Source organism: Haliotis rubra, unplaced genomic scaffold, assembly GCF_003918875.1.
Source record: "Haliotis rubra isolate DU_JTF1 unplaced genomic scaffold, ASM391887v1 Scf1270, whole genome shotgun sequence".
NCBI classification, from domain to species: domain Eukaryota; kingdom Metazoa; phylum Mollusca; class Gastropoda; order Lepetellida; family Haliotidae; genus Haliotis; species Haliotis rubra.
In genome coordinates, this window is record NW_025765193.1 from 171,987 (window position 1) to 191,725 (window position 19,739).

The 19,739-nt window shown below is 42.2% G+C and overlaps 1 protein-coding gene across 2 annotated transcripts; it reads right to left on the bottom strand.

Moving 5' to 3' along the window:
• Positions 1 to 728: 728 nt before the first annotated feature.
• Positions 729 to 14,366, bottom strand: LOC124266680. 2 transcript variants are annotated; one of them, XM_046701481.1, is made up of 10 exons: positions 14,106 to 14,366; positions 9,315 to 10,623; positions 8,781 to 9,230; positions 8,271 to 8,354; positions 7,871 to 7,905; positions 5,833 to 5,922; positions 3,388 to 3,422; positions 2,667 to 2,700; positions 2,208 to 2,363; positions 729 to 1,387 (listed from the first exon to the last, which is right to left on the bottom strand). In XM_046701481.1, exons 1-6 carry the CDS (start codon positions 14,133 to 14,135, stop codon positions 5,833 to 5,835), a joined length of 1,998 nt encoding a protein of 665 aa, XP_046557437.1. In that variant the 5' UTR covers positions 14,136 to 14,366; the 3' UTR covers positions 729 to 1,387; positions 2,208 to 2,363; positions 2,667 to 2,700; positions 3,388 to 3,422. The 2 variants fall into 2 exon arrangements, with proteins under 2 accessions (XP_046557437.1, XP_046557436.1); XM_046701480.1 differs by having other exon boundaries at positions 8,781 to 10,623; positions 14,106 to 14,365.
• Between the last annotated feature and the right edge of the window lie 5,373 nt (positions 14,367 to 19,739).

The window sequence follows — 19,739 nt, forward strand, 5'->3', positions numbered from 1 at the left end:
TTAAGCTGTTCGTGTAATGTCTCAGCTGTTTAATATATTCATCAAGAGGACAGATTAACAATAAGCATGAGTAAACTTTAAGGTCCCTTCAGTATAATCGTAGTTAACTGAAACGTGATAGGCATGAGCTGCTGGTTTATAACTAAATGTCACTTCAAAGAGGAACAGAATGGAGGCTTGTTGGCGAATGAGATCAAGATACTTGTAATATGGGAATGAAGTTAGCATGCACAGGATACCTGCGGTGGAAAACAAAACCTTTAGTATCAAGCTTGACCATTCCTCCGCTATTTAAGTTATTTCTTTAAAGCATCAGCTGTTCCGCTTATCAATAACATCCCTACATGTTATATATCCGTTCAGTTTTACACCATAACATTGACTTCTTAAAATGCGTTGTCTAATGCTGTTCTCCATTCAATACAATAGTACACTTGCCTGTATTTTGTTCTCATCATCGTACTTGCTCTCCTTATCACGGTACCATTGATGTTAATTTTGACAAATATTAGCAAACCGTTATTGATGGCTTTACTTCCTACTCTGCATTCAAACTGTAATATTCGTTAACATCATATATTTCCCGCGTGTCATGAATGAAATCAGCTATCTGCAACATCTGAATTGATTGACATTGCAAACCCTGCTATGGTCATAAATCATGTGACCCCTGGCCTGGTTTCATCAGGCATTAGTCAACATACTAATAATGATAATAAAGTGTAAAATATAGCAATGTATCCATTTATTATAGCGCCAAACTCCCACACCAGGTATACTCATAGCGCTAACAATCAATAAGGCATTATTGCAGTCCAATAGCCAACCAATGAAGAGACATCAGAATGGGAGTGATGCGGCAATGTTTAGGTTTGAGAGTAACTCTGCGGGCAGCTGTGTTCTGGATTCGTTGAAGCTTTTAGATGGAGCAATCTTCTGAAGCTGCAACCAACAAGCTGTTGCAATAATCAAGTCGTGAGAGAATCAGTGTTCTCACCAGGGCAACCGCAGCATCCTGTGTCAGGAGATCTGATCTGATCTGCCCAATATTATGGAGATGGAAGTAATAGTTTCTGTATACATCCGAAATCTGTTTCTTCACGGGGAGGTCAGATTGGAGTAGGACGCCACGATTATAGACAAATGGAGAAGGCTGAATGGCTTTATTTCCAACTTTCAACTGATCATGTTGTGATGATGCTAACATCTTATAATATTGCCAAACCTTATTTTTTTTTAATTCACATTCTGGACAAATGGAACACTAATCATCATCAAATGTCCACTCATTCGAAGTACTGTCTGTGAGTAGATCTGTCGTGGCTTGGTGATTCTTTCTGATTACTGTTTTCTCCTGCGAGGAATTGCTTTATGTTCTTCAGAAGACCTTAAGAAACGAAAATATTAATTGTGTTACGTCTTCATTTTGAAGATTTTGTTAATTTGCTTGGTTGCTGAAGGAAACCCAAGTTCTATGGATAGTCAACGTCTTCATTGCAATGAGTGCGCCATTCCGGTGTAGGTACTAACACCGTTATCAAGCAAGTGATGATAACGGTGTCAGTACATACACCAAAACGTCGCACTCATTGCAATAAAGACGTTGACTATCCATAGGACTTGGGTTTCCTTCACCTATACAACTTCTGAAATGCCTCTCAGAGATGCTTGATAGCTGTTTAATGCGGGATTTTCTTTGGAAAGGTTCTGACGGCGGTCAGTGAATAACCCTTGCAATACAGTCAATGACATAATGAGCATAAATCTTCGCAAAGGGGATACAATGAAAATGCCAGCAAGCCGGACCCCCCCTAAATCATGTATGTCTTAGGCCAATCGTGAGTGAATATTTTCCTGGAAGAAGTAACGTCGAGTTATTGCATTTGCAAAGCTTCAACATTGATGTCTGGAACAAACACACGGGTGACTTAACAGTTAACAGATCCCTGTGAAAGAGAGATTCCTCACCATAGCGATTGTAATGCGCACTTTATAAAGTCTTTGCTTAAAATATGCATCACAAAATCCATGGTATATATTCTACATATTTACAGTTTTCAAGGGTATATAGTGTTTGACCTAAACAAACATCTGTCAATAGAAAATGTCCACAGCAAATAAAAAATAGAAACATGCGAAAATCTGTGCATGTGTCCAGTTCAACAATGAAGATCTATCTTAATTGTATCTACTGATTGTGTACTCACCAGTACCCGCTGGGCGCGGTGACTGAGGTCTGACATACACCACCGCCGGTGCTGCTGGAGCTACAACAAACCCACCAGCAGCCAGAGCTGGATTCATGACGACTGGAAGTGGATGCGGTTGCCTGGCAACTGAGGGTGGATAAACTCCATATGCACCTTTAACATAAGAAGTATATAGTTAGTAAGTCAATGTGTTTTGTTTTACTCAGCTTTCAGCAATACTCCACTAATATCCGGGGAGGTACACCAAATAGGCATCACACATTGTACCAATGTGGGGAATCGAAACCGGATCGTCGACGTGACGAGCAAACGGTTTAACCACTAGGCTACCCAACCGTCCCTGAGAAACACATAATTACATGCAACATCAACCTTTATAAGGCTTAGTTTATAAAGAAGAGCCGAATAATGTATACAATTATAATAACGTCCAGCATGCGGGCATTCTGTACTTACCATGTCTTTGTTGTTCATATGCAATTCTCTGCATCTGTAAGTATATGAACATGTATTGTTGTCACACTGTCTTGCTTATGTATTGTAGAACGTTAAAATATGTTAAGTAGGTACATCTTAATAGCAATATTGCTTCAAACTGAAACACATGAATGCAATAAAAGGAATGATGCTTAACGATGTTGTGGCTGAGGGAAGTTGGGAATCACCGATTGGTGCTTAGCAGTTATGAGTTAATCAACAGTTCACATTTACATTTTGATGCAAAGCCATTCGTTGACAGTTCCGAGATAAAACTGACTTTCTATAAAGATCTATGATAAACATTTGAAAATATGCCCCATGATTTGCCAAAGTTATATTCGATGCTGTTCTCTGTATTTAATACTTCAGATATTTATATTCTTTGGAATGTGGGTTGACGATTGACGGGTCGTGCATGTTCTCGTCCTGAAAGACGAAAACATCTTCCGAAACTTGAAACAGACCACTAAAGGGTGTCGTCATGGAAACATGAGACGTCACCAGTAACAATTACTTCAACTTCGACATTGTGTACACCTGATACACCATGTCAGTATGGCAGTTTGCACAGGACAGAACCATAGGTGGCCGTCGAGCATGAAAATGAGGTAGATTATTTAACTTGTACTCCGATAGCCTATTCGATTTTGTGAAGCCTGCTTTTCGAATCAGTCGATCTACTCTAAAAGCTGCTTGCCTCGGTCTGCATCCATTGACGATGTCGTTGATCATCTGAAAACATTCATGATTTAAATTATTTAAACATGTTTTTTTTCAAAATGTGAAAAGAATTGGGAACAATTTCTCCAGCTTAAAACACCTTTCCCTAGGTACCTGATATGGTGATCTACCTCAGATGCTGGCGATCTGGACCCCGGTTATATTTCATTGTTTTCTGTAGTGAAACATTTATTTGCTTATACCATGGTCGTTTGTTTTTTATCCCAAATCTCCGTTACTATGGTACTTGTGCTGTCATTTGACGACAGGTTTTATGTTATATTTATTTAGATTTCGTGTATAGATTGTTCTCAACATGGTATGGCTAGTGTTTACCGAATCATTCACAAAACAAACATCACAATTAACAAGATGATAGCATGGGACTGAAAAGAAAAAGTATTTACAAAGTGCATTTCACCAAACTTTGTGTGTTACAAATACATCGATACCCTGTTGGAAATACATGGTCATTCTCTCTCAGAGTTCTTTAAGTATTTCCATGGTGCTTTAAAGCACATCCACTGTCATGTTATCCTACAAATTCATTTCTAAAACTCGCAACTGACACTTTTCGTTGTTGAGTATATGATGTTTATTCCATACATGCCTAGCTGCCGACGATGTTAAGGTCAGTTTACAGGGCGGTTAAATAGCGTTACTGTCATGTCTGCTCATTGCATCATGTGGGGGGCGGTGGGGTAGCCTAATGGTTAAAGCGTTGGCTCGTCACGCCGAAGACCCGGGTTCGAATCCCCACATGGGCACAATGAGTGAAGCCCATTTCTGGTGTCTCCCGCTGTGATGTTGCTGGAACATTGCTAAAAGCGGCGCGTAAAACCAAACTCAGTCAGTCAGTCATTGCATCATGTTGTAAATGTGGTTTGAAACTGTCTTCGTTGTCTCATATTATCTGATGATTATAAGAAATGTTTAAACATTGTTTGTATTTGATATGGGAAAAAAGCAAGAAATCACACGTGTAAATATGAGTTATTAAATAAAAACACATGAACAAACACAGAGGTAAGATAACTGGTATACAGAATGAGAATTGTGTTTGTAAGTTAATATTGCTTTGTAAGGGCATCAAATGATAGTTTTACATCCCAAAGGGTGTGGACTTCGGAGTCCGCGATCAGAATTACTTCCAATGTCTTTCATTACAATGTGGTCCTATGTTCTGTTTGTCTGTTGATTTTATTCACGTAAATAATTGGCATAACTTGCGTTCATGCGGGACGGGTTTCTCAGGAACGGGATCTGCTCATGTTTGGGGAATACCTATTCAACAGTTATTCCTAAACACCGGCTTGTGAGATCGAAAACTCACAATGGCCTCTAGTTCCTTACATGTTTGATATCATGGCAAGATGTGGAAGCTAAAAATGAATGTCATACTTTGAGTGACCAACAAATATTCCTTATTATGCATACATTGGCAAACATAGGCAAATGTCAAATACTTTTCGGATGGATTTGTCTACTATAAGAGGTGAATTTTACAAAAAATATCCGAAACTCCATCTGAACAAAGTCATTTTACAGAGATAACAGACGTTAGAAATGTATTTATTGTGTTATGGACTTCCTCATTTTCTGGTGAAAATATTTAGACAAGAAGAAGCTATACCCATGGGCACAAATTGTGCTCCCATCCTTCAGGGTCTGTTTCTTTATATAGCACAAATTCTTCTCTTAAACTTCAAGTATCTTCATGATCTGATATCGTTCAATAGCCAATTCTCTTCAACTCATATACCCACCTGAACTTAAAAGAAAACATTCGAGATCATCTCGTGTGTTACTCTTTTTCATCCTTGGCTAAAGATTTTTCACATCCAGAAAAAAACCTCTGCTAAAAGCAGTGTCGATTTAACAATTTGTGTTTTATTATGAGTATGCCAGGTGTTCACAGAAAATGTGAGTGTACCCTGCCCCACCTGTGGCACACGTCACAATCACCTGCAAAGTCAAGGCAATTGATCACAGGAAATAATTCGGGAACGCAGGGTGCACTTCAAACTAAGGAACTTCATTGGACATCATAGAAGCGGCTGATGCATCAACTTTCGAAATGTCCTCGGAACATTTATGAACGCTATACTGATGCCTTGAATGTCGTAACCTCGATCGCAGCAACTTCTGAGCAAGTGTGGCGTGAGGCTCTTTGATATCTTGATATGAGACCATGCTTGACTTGACCTCAAAAGTTGTGAAAAGTAAACACCAAAGGCTGGAGCTTTTGGAATATTGCAACAAGAAAACTCTTCACAAGGCTGTATGACAAAATGTAGGGCAATATTCCTACAGATCAAGCTGCCTTGACTTTGTATCAGTCGAGCATACATTTTTACCAGTTACATTTCTAAGGGCGTTGAATGCTAACAAAAAGTGAATAACGAAAATTTGTCAATCTTACTCAGCAGTTGTTCCTCCATGGCTGTCTGCTTCTCCTGCATGAGGCGACGTTCTTCCTCCTCCTCTCAGACCGATCCTTCACTTCCTCTATCTGTCACGTGATGTTGTCAGTGAGTCACATGTTACATGCTGTACGTAATGTTGCCAATGAGTCACATGTTACATGCTGTATGTAATGTTGTCAGTGCGTCACATGTTACATAATGTATGTAATGTTGTCAGTGAGTCACATGTTACATGCTGTATGTAATGTTGTCAGTGAGTCACATGTTACATGCTGTACGTAATGTTGCCAATGAGTCACATGTTACATGCTGTATGTAATGTTGTCAGTGCGTCACATGTTACATAATGTATGTAATGTTGTCAGTGAGTCACATGTTACATGCTGTACGTAATGTTGTCAGTGAGTCACATGTTACATGCTGTATGTAATGTTGTCAGTGCGTCACATGTTACATAATGTATGTAATGTTGTCAGTGAGTCACATGTTACATGCTGTATGTAATGTTGTCAGTGAGTCACATGTTACATGCTTTGTATGTTATGTTGTCAGTGAGTCACATGTTACATGCTGTATGTAATGTTGTCAGTGAGTCACATGTTACATGTTGTATGTAATGTTGTCAGTGAGTCACATGTTACATGTTGTATGTAATGTTGTCAGTGAGTCACATGTTACATAATGTATGTAATGTTGTCAGTGAGTCACATGTTACATAATGTATGTAATGTCAGTCAGTCACATGTAACATGTTAATGTAATGGTGCCAGTGTGTCACATGTTACATGGTGTATGTAATGTCAGTCAGTAACATGTTACATGTTAATGTAATGGTGCCAGTGTGTCACATCTTACATGTTATAAGTAAATGTTGGCAGTAAGTCACATGTTACTTGTTATATGTAATGGTGCCAGTGTGTCACATGTTACAAGTTATAATGTAATGTTGGCAGTAAGTCACATGTTACTTGTTATATGTAATGGTGCCAGTGTGACACATGTTACATGTTATATGTAATGGTGCCAGTGTGTCACATGTGACATGTTATATGTAATGGTGCCAGTGTGACACATGTTACATGTTGTATGTAATGGTGCCAGTCTGTCACATGTTACATGTTATATGTAATGGTGCCAGTGTGTCACATGTGACATGTTATATGTAATGGTGCCATTGTGTCACATATTACATGTTGTATGTAATGGTGCCAGTGTGTCACATGTAACATGTTGTATGTTATGGTGCCAGTGTGACACATGTTACATGTTGTATGTAATGGTGCCAGTGTGTCACATGTTACATGTTGTATGTAATGGTGCCAGTGTGACACATGTGACATGTTGTATGTAATGGTGCCAGTGTGTCACATATTACATGTTAATGTAATGGTGCCAGTGTGTCACATGTTACATGTTATATGTAATGGTGCCATTGTGTCACATGTTACATGTTATATGTAATGGTGCCAGTGTGTCACATGTTTCATGTTAATGTAAGTGTTAAAGTGCTCCATGAGATGTCAGTGAGTCACATGTCACATACTTTATGTAATTTTGTCTCCACTAACTTGGGGGTGCCAACTGCAAACCTTATGCAGATGAATTGCACGAGGATCATGCATCAAATTGATGAAAAGCATTTGCAAATATCGTGCACGTGAACATCTGCGTTTTGGTGTAAATTTGGTTTAGAATTAGCTTTTTTTCACTGATTTTTTTTTTTTTTATTAAACTGATGACAAAAGTACTTTCAACGTTACGAATTTGTTTTACAATACATCAGTTCATGTGTAAACAGTACCGTTAAACAGCGTGGAATATTTTGCAAATTTTTGTTTAGAACAGTTACCCGAAGTAGTTATATTTACTAGTGAGTCTAAACTTTGAAAGGAAGTATATTTGTAGATTACTATATATTTTTTTTCAATTTTCACAAATATGAGTAATGTAAAATATGATTCTACCTGTTGTTAATTTTCAAATCGTCCTAACTTGTTACAAAAACGGATGCCTGAAAATACTCCTGGAAAATACCTTCTTTTGCATGTCTTGGGTTTCTGTTCCGTCATCTGAAATAGATTATGTGCACTTAGCAACTCGTGAGCATAAGTTGTAACAACTGATATATATGGATAATATGTGGTTGTACATTTTGTAAGCATAACTTGGAGCTTAAAACACCCGCTTCCATCGTCAGGCCGAAGGTTTGTGTTCGGTCCCCTATGCCGGATTATCAATAAATGCACCGCAAAACATTTCTCAGTCACTGACTCAAATTCTATAAAGATGCTGAAATACACGCTCTGTTACTTTCTGCAAAATCCACAATAGGTTCGTGCTTCCCCAGTTAATATTATTATTTGCTTTTGTATATGTAATCATTTTGGCATTTTTTGCACATGTATAAATGTCACTAGAGGGCTACTCATCGTACCTGGCTCTGTGGCGGAGATGCCACTTGCACAGGATGTAGATCCGACCTGATCCTGGGCTGACTCTGCTTCATCAGTCTGTTTGTCTGAGGAAGAAAGTCCTAAAATTATCACTTTTTCTGTTGTAAAACCCATTGCAATAACGTGTTGAATCCGCTACCCCCCAAGGCCGAAATATATTAAAGTTCATTCTCCACATGACATATAAGCTAGCAGTATTACTTGTCTTCAGATTCAATCAGGATACAGTTCATCATTTACGCCAAATCTTGGTCGGTTTATTCCAATCTTTTGTCATTTAATCCTTTGCACGTATTTTGTGATATGTTTGCGACACTGACAGTGCATATCTTAGTACACCAGCAGGGAATGTACAAGTAATTCGTAGGAACAAAAGCAATGGTCTTGTCAATTTTTCTTTTCTTTCACAGTCTGGTATATCAATAATCAAGGGAAATAAGAAGGGTCATGTAACCTACAATAATGATTTTATACATGGATGGAATGTTTACCTTTATCTGTGGCATCATCTGGTTTACGGAGATCAATGATGCAGTCTATGAAGCTCTGGACACTCCCATCTTGTTGTCCTCCACAATCGTCTCTCTGTCTGATGTTCAGGTCGAGGAACTGAAGGTTTCCACCGAAGCTTCCTTCAGAGTAGATTTTTGAATTTTCGATGGTCTGTTCATTGTCCATGCCACCATGAACTTCTCCAACAACAGTGGAGTCCTTGACAACACCACCTGCAACTCCAGCGACTTCTTTCATTTTGTGATCTGCATCGTTATCGTCCCCGTCAGGCTCACCTCTGCTGCCAGTGACACAAATATCACTATTAACTATTTTCTGTTTGTTGCCCATTCCGTCCTTCACCACGCCTACTACGGTGGAGTTGTCAACATCTCCCCCTGTGACACCTGACACGTGTTGCATGTTGTCCTTTTCCTCCAAGATGCCATCTCCTTCTCTGACGCCTACAGCTTGTCCATCCTGTACACCTCTGGTCACGTGTTGCATGTTGTCCTCTTCCTCCAAGACGTCATCTCCTTCTCTGACGCCTACAGCTTGTCCATCCTGTACACCTCTGGTCACGTGTTGCATGTTGTCCTCTTCATCCAAGATGTCATCTCCTTCTCTGACGCCTACAGCTTGTCCATCCTGTACACCTCTGGTCACGTGTTGCATGTTGTCCTCTTCCTCCAAGATGTCATCTCCTTCTCTGACGCCTACAGCTTGTCCATCCTGTACACCTCTGGTCACGTGTTGCATGTTGTCCTCTTCCTCCAAGATGTCATCTCCTTCTCTGACGCCTACAGCTTGTCCACCCTGTACACCTCTGGTCACGTGTTGCATGTTGTCCTCTTCCTCCAAGATGTCATCTCCTTCTCTGACGCCTACAGCTTGTCCATCCTGTACACCTCTGGTCACGTGTTGCATGTTGTCCTCTTCCTCCAAGATGTCATCTCCTTCTCTGACGCCTACAGCTTGTCCATCCTGTACACCTCTGGTCACGTGTTGCATGTTGTCCTCTTCCTCCAAGATGTCATCTCCTTCTCTGACGCCTACAGCTTGTCCATCCTGTACACCTCTGGTCACGTGTTGCATGTTGTCCTCTTCCTCCAAGATGTCATCTCCTTCTCTGACGCCTACAGCTTGTCCATCCTGTACACCTCTGGTCACGTGTTGCATGTTGTCCTCTTCCTCCAAGATGTCATCTCCTTCTCTGACGCCTACAGCTTGTCCATCCTGTACACCTCTGGTCACGTGTTGCATGCTGTCCTCTTCCGCCAAGATGTCATCTCCTTCTCTGACGCCTACAGCTTGTCCATCCTGTACACCTCTGGTCACGTGTTGCATGTTGTCCTCTTCCTCCAAGATGTCATCACCTTCTCTGACGCCTACAGCTTGTCCATCCTGTACACCTCTGGCCACGTGTTGTATGGTGTCGTCTTCCTCCAAGATGTCATCCCCTTCTCTGACGCCTACAACTTGTCCATCCTGTAGAGCTCTGGTCACGTGTTGTATGTTGTCCCCTTCATCCAAGATGGCTTCATCAGGAATTCCATTACTTTGTTCCTCCTTAACCATTTCGTCCTTCATCACTTCACGATGACATCCTTCAGATGAGTTAGTGTGAATTGATCTTTCTCTCATCAGCTTTCTAACGACTTTTGCGTTTTCTGTATTTCCCCTCGCAAAGCGTTCAATATCGGAATCAACTCTTTCAGCTGTTTGAGCTTCAAAATATTCAATTATTTCCTGCACCGGGTACTCTTTAGCTTCCATAGCTGATACAGTGTGAGTGTTTGATCCTCTCGCTGAAAGTTGTCGATTTGATTTCACGATGTTACCCTGTGTAAAGATGGAAATTATACATTATTTACATGGTTACTGTAGTTTTTAACTAGAAGTTCGTGTACACGTGATTTATAGACAATAACATTTATACATTTCACAGTTGAACATTTGAGCCTTCATTCACACAAAAACATTCACTTCCTTTCCTCAAAAACCAAACTATGGTAACAACGAAATATAATGAGTCACTAATATTTGTTCCTCATAACTGTAGTTCGTTAAGAATGGAAAGCCTTACAGGGAAAACGTAATCAAATTCAGTGTTGACTCCCATTACACTTACCAGGCCACGTGAACTGCTGCTCTCAAGGAAAGAATATGGAAATGAGCACATAATGTTCATAAACGTCCCTCTCCGTACTGGTGAGTGAGTGAGTGAGTTAAGATTTTAAGTCACATCGGCAATATTGCAGCCATATCGTGACTAAAGCAAGTTATAAATACATCAACAATTTAAGTGAAATTAGAAAATTCTGCCGACGAAGGACAGTAAAATAACTAGATTATCACAGATATAGATATAAAACTAGTAACTAAATCTAAAACATTTGAACTATACAAGACGATACAAATTAAAAAACAGGCTATTGATCACCAACAACTGAAGGTAGATCACCATACTAGGGACCATGGGGACTTACAGCCGTACTGGTGAAAGAAGATGTAAGGGGCAGACTAAACAAGCAAATCTACCCCGACCCGAAAGGGTGGTAAGCCACAAAGAAGTCATGAAACGAACCTGCAGTGACAATGATAGAGACCCAGAACCAAACCAAGGTGAATGATCAGACTCAATTTGCCCACTGGACAGAACTGACATACCTAACCAAGCACGATCCTTCGGATGTTATACCTGTAAAGATTCGGGCTAGATCTTGTCGTAAGAGGCGACTAACAGGGTCGGGTGGTCAGGCTAACTGACTTGGTAGACACATGTGATCGTATTTCAGTTGCCTTCTCCCCACCGTAACAACAGCTCAGTTGTGAACTGGCGGTGCTCCCGTTGCTTTTATATCACACCATGAGGCTCTCTTCCAAACGAGACTGGAGGAACTAAATCTCCAAGAAAGGGATATAAAATACCAGGCCTACCTCTACTGAACGATTGTCGAATCCGGCCTTGATGAAAGAATTGTGCCCGCAAGTACTGCCAAGCCACCCCCTGAATCTGAGGCTTTGGGTGGGTCGCCCCATTCTGATTGAGAAGACGCGGTTGCAAGTGTCAGAACAAAATTCTGTGCCAGAACGCTGAGAATTACCAGCAACAACGACTGTCAGGAGCATACGAAACTCAGCTGGCTGGGTGGACAGGGGGAACAAGGGGACTTTTGGGATCACGGTACGCTGTACGTTCAGTCCAGGTGTCAGAGTTCGGGATGCTGGAGCAAATTTGATTTATCCTTCAAAGGGCAAACAGATCCATCTGGAACGATCTGTACTTATGGGAAATAATCCCAAATATTCTGACAGAGCATCCACTCGTGCCACTCTATCCTAGGATAATCTCCCGCTTCCCTCAATTTCACGGAAGTAAGAGAACGTCAGTGGGCAAGGCTAGCCACGTATTGCCGGTAGGTGAGGTAGCTCTGGGTGGACTACCTCCACCAATCCAAGGGTCAGTGGGCGAGGCTAGCCACGTGTTGCCGGTAGGTGAGGTAGCTCTGGGTGGACTACCTCCACCAATCTAAGGGTCAGTGGGCGAGGCTAGCCACGTGTTGCCGGTAGGTGAGGTAGCTCTAGGTGGACTACCTCCACCAATCCAAGGGTCAGTGGGCGAGGCTAGCCACGTGTTGCCGGTAGGTGAGGTAGCTCTGGGTGGACTGCCTCCACCAATCCAAGGGTCAGTGGGCGAGGCTAGCCACGTGTTGCCGGTAGGTGAGGTAGCTCTGGGTGGACTACCTCCACCAATCCAAGGGTCAGTGGGCGAGGCTAGCCACGTGTTGCCGGTAGGTGAGGTAGCTCTGGGTGGACTGCCTCCACCAATCTAAGGGTCAGTGGGCGAGGCTAGCCACGTGTTGCCGGTAGGTGAGGTAGCTCTAGGTGGACTACCTGCACCAATCTAAGGGTCAGTGGGCAAGCAATTGCGAGCCCCACCTGCGGCCAGGCTTAATAACACATGTCCTAATGTCACAAACCAGAAATAAGTGCTGTGTCGTCTTCAAGACGAGATGATAATAAAGGACAATCTACATACTCTATCTGCATTCTCAGACATTGTAAGTCAGCACTAGGGAGACTAGGGTGCTTCTGGCTACCCATGTATATCCGGTAGGGGAGGTAACTCTGGGTGGGCTAGCTTGAACAATCCAAGATATAATAATCATCGTCTTTTCTGTTACTTACGATGCACGTGAAGCAAAATGCATATATCTACTGTTACGAGAGTGTGGTTTTTTTGTAATTTGTATTAACATTGGTTAGATGATATTCATTATGGGTCAGAGTGTTTAAAGTTTTGAGTGTTGGTTGTGGGTCACATTTTCCGTCATATATGTTCAAAGTCAATAGTATTTTAGCGGCACGCCTTTTGTTAGCGCTCAAGAGTTACCTGCCCTTAACTATCTATTTCCGGCCGTCGTCATGTCGTAAACTTGACGCCGATCCAGAAGATTCTGAGTGAATAATGATACAGCCATGCTTTGCTCGAAAGTACAAGAATCTGTGTCAGTATATATAAAGGCTGGCTGTTGTGTTGTGCGACACAGGGATTGACACACGGACTAACACACGGAATTACTCAGACCGTGTCATATCACTGGAGTTTGCCTTCCACATAGTCTGACCCTGACCCTGATTCCTATACCTTTTGTCACGGCAATTATTTAACCGTAACACTACGAAAAACATAACAGATCTTTCTCGGCAGTTCTAAGCGTCACCATACATTCTTATACCATAGTCGTAAACGCTGCCACATAACAGTATGTACTTGGGAAGTACATTTTACATTTGTTTTGTTGTATCTCCATTATTATATTTTGAATGATATGTCAGGCACTTATTAGATTTACCCAGGGAAACTACAGCTCGCTTCTTTCTTTTTTCACGGCCTGGCGTCATTATGTGCAACATTATCAAAGCTGTTTTAGTAATAAAGTTGAATAGACAGTAAACTGCGGTCGTGTCGAACTGAAAGGAACTAGATTTTTAGTTCGTTATAACCCTAGCTCGTTTTACGCATTGGACTAAAATGTACAGCAGGTGATCAGGACCAGGAACACTGCGATTACGTCCGCCTGGCTTAAACCACAATTTCAGTTCCTTTCTTTTCCTAATAACCTGCTACACCCGTTCAGACTACTGTTTTCACATACATATGTCCGGACCTGACATATTATAGATCCTGTTGAACCGAGAGTCCGTGATACAGACTTTCTGTCAGACAACAGAGAGCTCTATACTGACACTAGTATCTGTTTACGGGCAATCAGTAGAAGAAGTAATGTCTGACTTGTCAACATTAAGAAAGTACTCACAGTTGATTCCGAGGTGTCGGGTTTGTACATCCAGTTTATGTTGTCTCTGGCTCGTGAGCTAATGACGGAGTGTACGGGAATCCCGGGAGATTAGCTATTTCATGGTCACATGCGATGTAACAGGAAAAGGGCTATATTGTCATGAAATGCATACTTTTGTCCTCGTACAGCACACAAACGATGCACATACGATCCAGAACTTCCAATGACTGTCTTCGTGAGCATCGATGTATGCTAGTTGGAAACAATTATATGTGTCAATCAAATCATTTATTCTGTACCCCAAGTAGCAAGGGTTAACATACACTACCTGTGTGACTTCTGGTAGGGATGTGTTATACCATCAACACAGTGGGTGTTCATTCTGTACCCCAAGTAGCAAGGGTTAACATACACTACCTGTGTGACTTCTGGTAGGGGTGAGTTATACCATCAACACAGTGGGTGTTTATTCTGTACCCTAAGAAGCAAGGGTTAACATACACTACCTGTGTGAGCTCTGGTAGGGGTGTGTTATACCATCAACACAGTGGGTGTTTATTCTGTACCCCAAGTAGCAAGGGTTAACATACTCTATCTGTGTGAGCTCTGATAGTGGTGTGTTATACCATCAACACAGTGGGTGTTTATTCTGTACCCCAAGAAGCAAGGGTTAACATACACTACCTGTGCGACTTCTGGTAGTGGTGTGTTATACCATCAACACAGTGGGTGTTCATTCTGTACCCCAAGTAGCAAGGGTTAACATACACTACCTGTGTGAGCTCTGGTAGTGGTGTGTTATACCATCAACACAGTGGGTGTTCATTCTGTACCCCAAGTAGCAAGGGTTAATATACACTACCTGTGTGACTTCTGGTTTTGGTGTGTTATACCATCAACACAGTGGGTGTTCATTCTGTACCCTAAGTAGCAAGGGTTAACATACACTACCTGTGCGACTTCTGGTAGTGGTGTGTTATACCATCAACACAGTGGGTGTTTATTCTGTACCCAAATGAGCAAGGGTTAACATACACAACCTGTGTGAGCTCTGATAGTGGTGTGTTATACCATCAACACAGTGGGTGTTTATTCTGTACCCCAAGTAGCAAGGGTTAACATACACTACCTGTGTGACTTCTGGTAGGGGTGCGTTATACCATCAACACAGTGGGTGTTTATTCTGTACCCCAAGTAGCAAGGGTTAACATACACAGCCTGTGTAAGCTCTGATAGTGGTGTGTTATACCATCAACACAGTGGGTGTTTATTCTGTACCCCAAGTAGCAAGGGTGAACATACACTACCTGTGTGACTTCTGGTAGGGGTGCGTTATACCATCAACACAGTGGGTGTTTATTCTGTACCCCAAGTAGCAAGGGTTAACATACACAACCTGTGTGAGCTCTGATAGTGGTGTGTTATACCATCAACACAGCGGGTGTTTATTCTGTACCCCAAGTAGCAAGGGTTAACATACACTACCTGTGTGGACTTCTGGTAGTGGTGCGTTATACCATCAACACAGTGGGTGTTTATTCTGTACCCCAAGAAGCAAGGGTTAACATACACTACCTGTGTGAGCTCTGATAGTGGTGTGTTTTACCATCAACACAGCGGGTGTTTATTCTATACCCCAAGTAGCAGGGTTAACATACACTACCTGTGTGACTTCTGGTAGTGGTGTGTTATACCATCAACACAGTGGGTGTTTAGTCTGTACCCCAAGTAGCAAGGGTTAACATACACTACCTCTGTGAGATCTGGTAGTGGTGTGTTATACCATCAACACAGTGGGTGTTTAGTCTGTACCCCAAGTAGCAAGGGTTAACATACACTACCTCTGTGAGCTCTGGTAGTGGTGTGTTATACCATCAACACAGTGGGTGTTTATTCTGTACCCCAAGTAGCAAGGGTTAACATACACTACCTGTGAGACTTCGTGTAATGGTGTGTTATGCCATCAACACAGTGGGTGTTTATTCTGTACCCCAAGTAGCAAGGGTTAACATACACTACCTGTGTGACTTCTGGTAGTGGTGTGTTATACCATCAACACAGTGGGTGTTTATTCTGTACCCCAAGTAGCAAGGGTTAACATACACTACCTGTGTGAGCTCTGATAGTGGTGTGTTATACCATCAACACAGTGGGTGTTTATTCTGTACCCCAAGAAGCAAGGGTTAACATACACTACCTGTGCGACTTCTGGTAGTGGTGTGTTATACCATCAACACAGTGGGTGTTCATTCTGTACCCCAAGTAGCAAGGGTTAACATACACTACCTGTGTGAGCTCTGGTAGTGGTGTGTTATACCATCAACACAGTGGGTGTTCATTCTGTACCCCAAGTAGCAAGGGTTAATATACACTACCTGTGTGACTTCTGGTTTTGGTGTGTTATACCATCAACACAGTGGGTGTTCATTCTGTACCCCAAGTAGCAAGGGTTAACATACACTACCTGTGTGACTTCTGGTAGTGGTGTGTTATACCATCAACACAGTGGGTGTTTATTCTGTACCCAAATGAGCAAGGGTTAACATACACAACCTGTGTGAGCTCTGATAGTGGTGTGTTATACCATCAACACAGTGGGTGTTTATTCTGTACCCCAAGTAGCAAGGGTTAACATACACTACCTGTGTGACTTCTGGTAGGGTGCGTTATACCATCAACACAGTGGGTGTTTATTCTGTACCCCAAGTAGCAAGGGTTAACATACACAGCCTGTGTAAGCTCTGATAGTGGTGTGTTATACCATCAACACAGTGGGTGTTTATTCTGTACCCCAAGTAGCAAGGGTGAACATACACTACCTGTGTGACTTCTGGTAGGGGTGCGTTATACCATCAACACAGTGGGTGTTTATTCTGTACCCCAAGTAGCAAGGGTTAACATACACAACCTGTGTGAGCTCTGATAGTGGTGTGTTATACCATCAACACAGCGGGTGTTTATTCTGTACCCCAAGTAGCAAGGGTTAACATACACTACCTGTGTGACTTCTGGTAGGGGTGCGTTATACCATCAACACAGTGGGTGTTTATTCTGTACCCCAAGAAGCAAGGGTTAACATACACTACCTGTGTGAGCTCTGATAGTGGTGTGTTTTACCATCAACACAGCGGGTGTTTATTCTATACCCCAAGTAGCAAGGGTTAACATACACTACCTGTGTGACTTCTGGTAGTGGTGTGTTATACCATCAACACAGTGGGTGTTTAGTCTGTACCCCAAGTAGCAAGGGTTAACATACACTACCTCTGTGAGATCTGGTAGTGGTGTGTTATACCATCAACACAGTGGGTGTTTAGTCTGTACCCCAAGTAGCAAGGGTTAACATACACTACCTCTGTGAGCTCTGGTAGTGGTGTGTTATACCATCAACACAGTGGGTGTTTATTCTGTACCCCAAGTAGCAAGGGTTAACATACACTACCTGTGAGACTTCGTGTAATGGTGTGTTATGCCATCAACACAGTGGGTGTTTATTCTGTACCCCAAGTAGCAAGGGTTAACATACACTACCTGTGTGACTTCTGGTAGTGGTGTGTTATACCATCAACACAGTGGGTGTTTATTCTGTACCCCAAGTAGCAAGGGTTAACATACACTACCTGTGAGACTTCGTGTAATGGTGTGTTATGCCATCAACACAGTGGGTGTTTATTCTGTACCCCAAGTAGCAAGGGTTAACATACACTACCTGTGTGAGCTCTGATAGTGGTGTGTTATACCATCAACACAGTGGGTGTTTATTCTGTACCCCAAGTAGCAAGGGTTAACATACACAACCTGTGTGAGCTCTGATAGTGGTGTGTTATACCATCAACACAGCGGGTGTTTATTCTGTACCCCAAGTAGCAAGGGTTAACATACACTACCTGTGTGACTTCTGGTAGGGGTGCGTTATACCATCAACACAGTGGGTGTTTATTCTGTACCCCAAGAAGCAAGGGTTAACATACACTACCTGTGTGAGCTCTGATAGTGGTGTGTTTTACCATCAACACAGCGGGTGTTTATTCTATACCCCAAGTAGCAAGGGTTAACATACACTACCTGTGTGACTTCTGGTAGTGGTGTGTTATACCATCAACACAGTGGGTGTTTAGTCTGTACCCCAAGTAGCAAGGGTTAACATACACTACCTCTGTGAGATCTGGTAGGGGTGCGTTATACCATCAACACAGTGGGTGTTTATTCTGTACCCCAAGTAGCAAGGGTTAACATACACAACCTGTGTGAGCTCTGATAGTGGTGTGTTATACCATCAACACAGCGGGTGTTTATTCTGTACCCCAAGTAGCAAGGGTTAACATACACTACCTGTGTGACTTCTGGTAGTGGTGCGTTATACCATCAACACAGTGGGTGTTTATTCTGTACCCCAAGAAGCAAGGGTTAACATACACTACCTGTGTGAGCTCTGATAGTGGTGTGTTTTACCATCAACACAGCGGGTGTTTATTCTATACCCCCAAGTAGCAAGGGTTAACATACACTACCTGTGTGACTTCTGGTAGTGGTGTGTTATACCATCAACACAGTGGGTGTTTAGTCTGTACCCCAAGTAGCAAGGGTTAACATACACTACCTCTGTGAGATCTGGTAGTGGTGTGTTATACCATCAACACAGTGGGTGTTTAGTCTGTACCCCAAGTAGCAAGGGTTAACATACACCACCTGTGAGCTCTGGTAGTGGTGTGTTATACCATCAACACAGTGGGTGTTTATTCTGTACCCCAAGTAGCAAGGGTTAACATACACTACCTGTGAGACTTCGTGTAATGGTGTGTTATGCCATCAACACAGTGGGTGTTTATTCTGTACCCCAAGTAGCAAGGGTTAACATACACTACCTGTGTGACTTCTGGTAGTGGTGTGTTATACCATCAACACAGTGGGTGTTTATTCTGTACCCCAAGTAGCAAGGGTTAACATACACTACCTGTGAGACTTCGTGTAATGGTGTGTTATGCCATCAACACAGTGGGTGTTTATTCTGTACCCCAAGTAGCAAGGGTTAACATACACTACCTGTGTGAGCTCTGATAGTGGTGTGTTATACCATCAACACAGTGGGTGTTTATTCTGTACCCCAAGTAGCAAGGGTTAACATACACAACCTGTGTGAGTTCTGGTAGTGGTGTGTTATACCATCAACACAGTGGGTGTTTATTCTGTACCCCAAGTAGCAAGGGTTAACATACACAACCTGTGTGAGCTCTGATAGTGGTGTGTTATACCATCAACACAGTGGGTGTTTATTCTGTACCCCAAGTAGCAAGGGTTAACACACACTACCTGTGTGACTTCTGGTAGGGGTGCGTTATACCATCAACACAGTGGGTGTTTATTCTGTACCCCAAGTAGCAAGGGTTTACATACACTACCTGTATGACTTCTGGTAGTGGTGTGTTATACCATCAACACAGTGGGTGTTTATCCTGTACCCCAAGTAGCAAGGGTTAACATACTCTACCTGTGTGATTTCTGGTAGTGGTGTGTTATACCATCAACACAGTGGGTGTTTATTCTGTACCCCAAGCAGCAAGGGTTAACATACACTACCTGTGTGAGCTTTGGTAGGGGTGTGTTATACCATCAACACAGTGGGTGTTTATTCTGTACCCCAAGTAGCAAGGG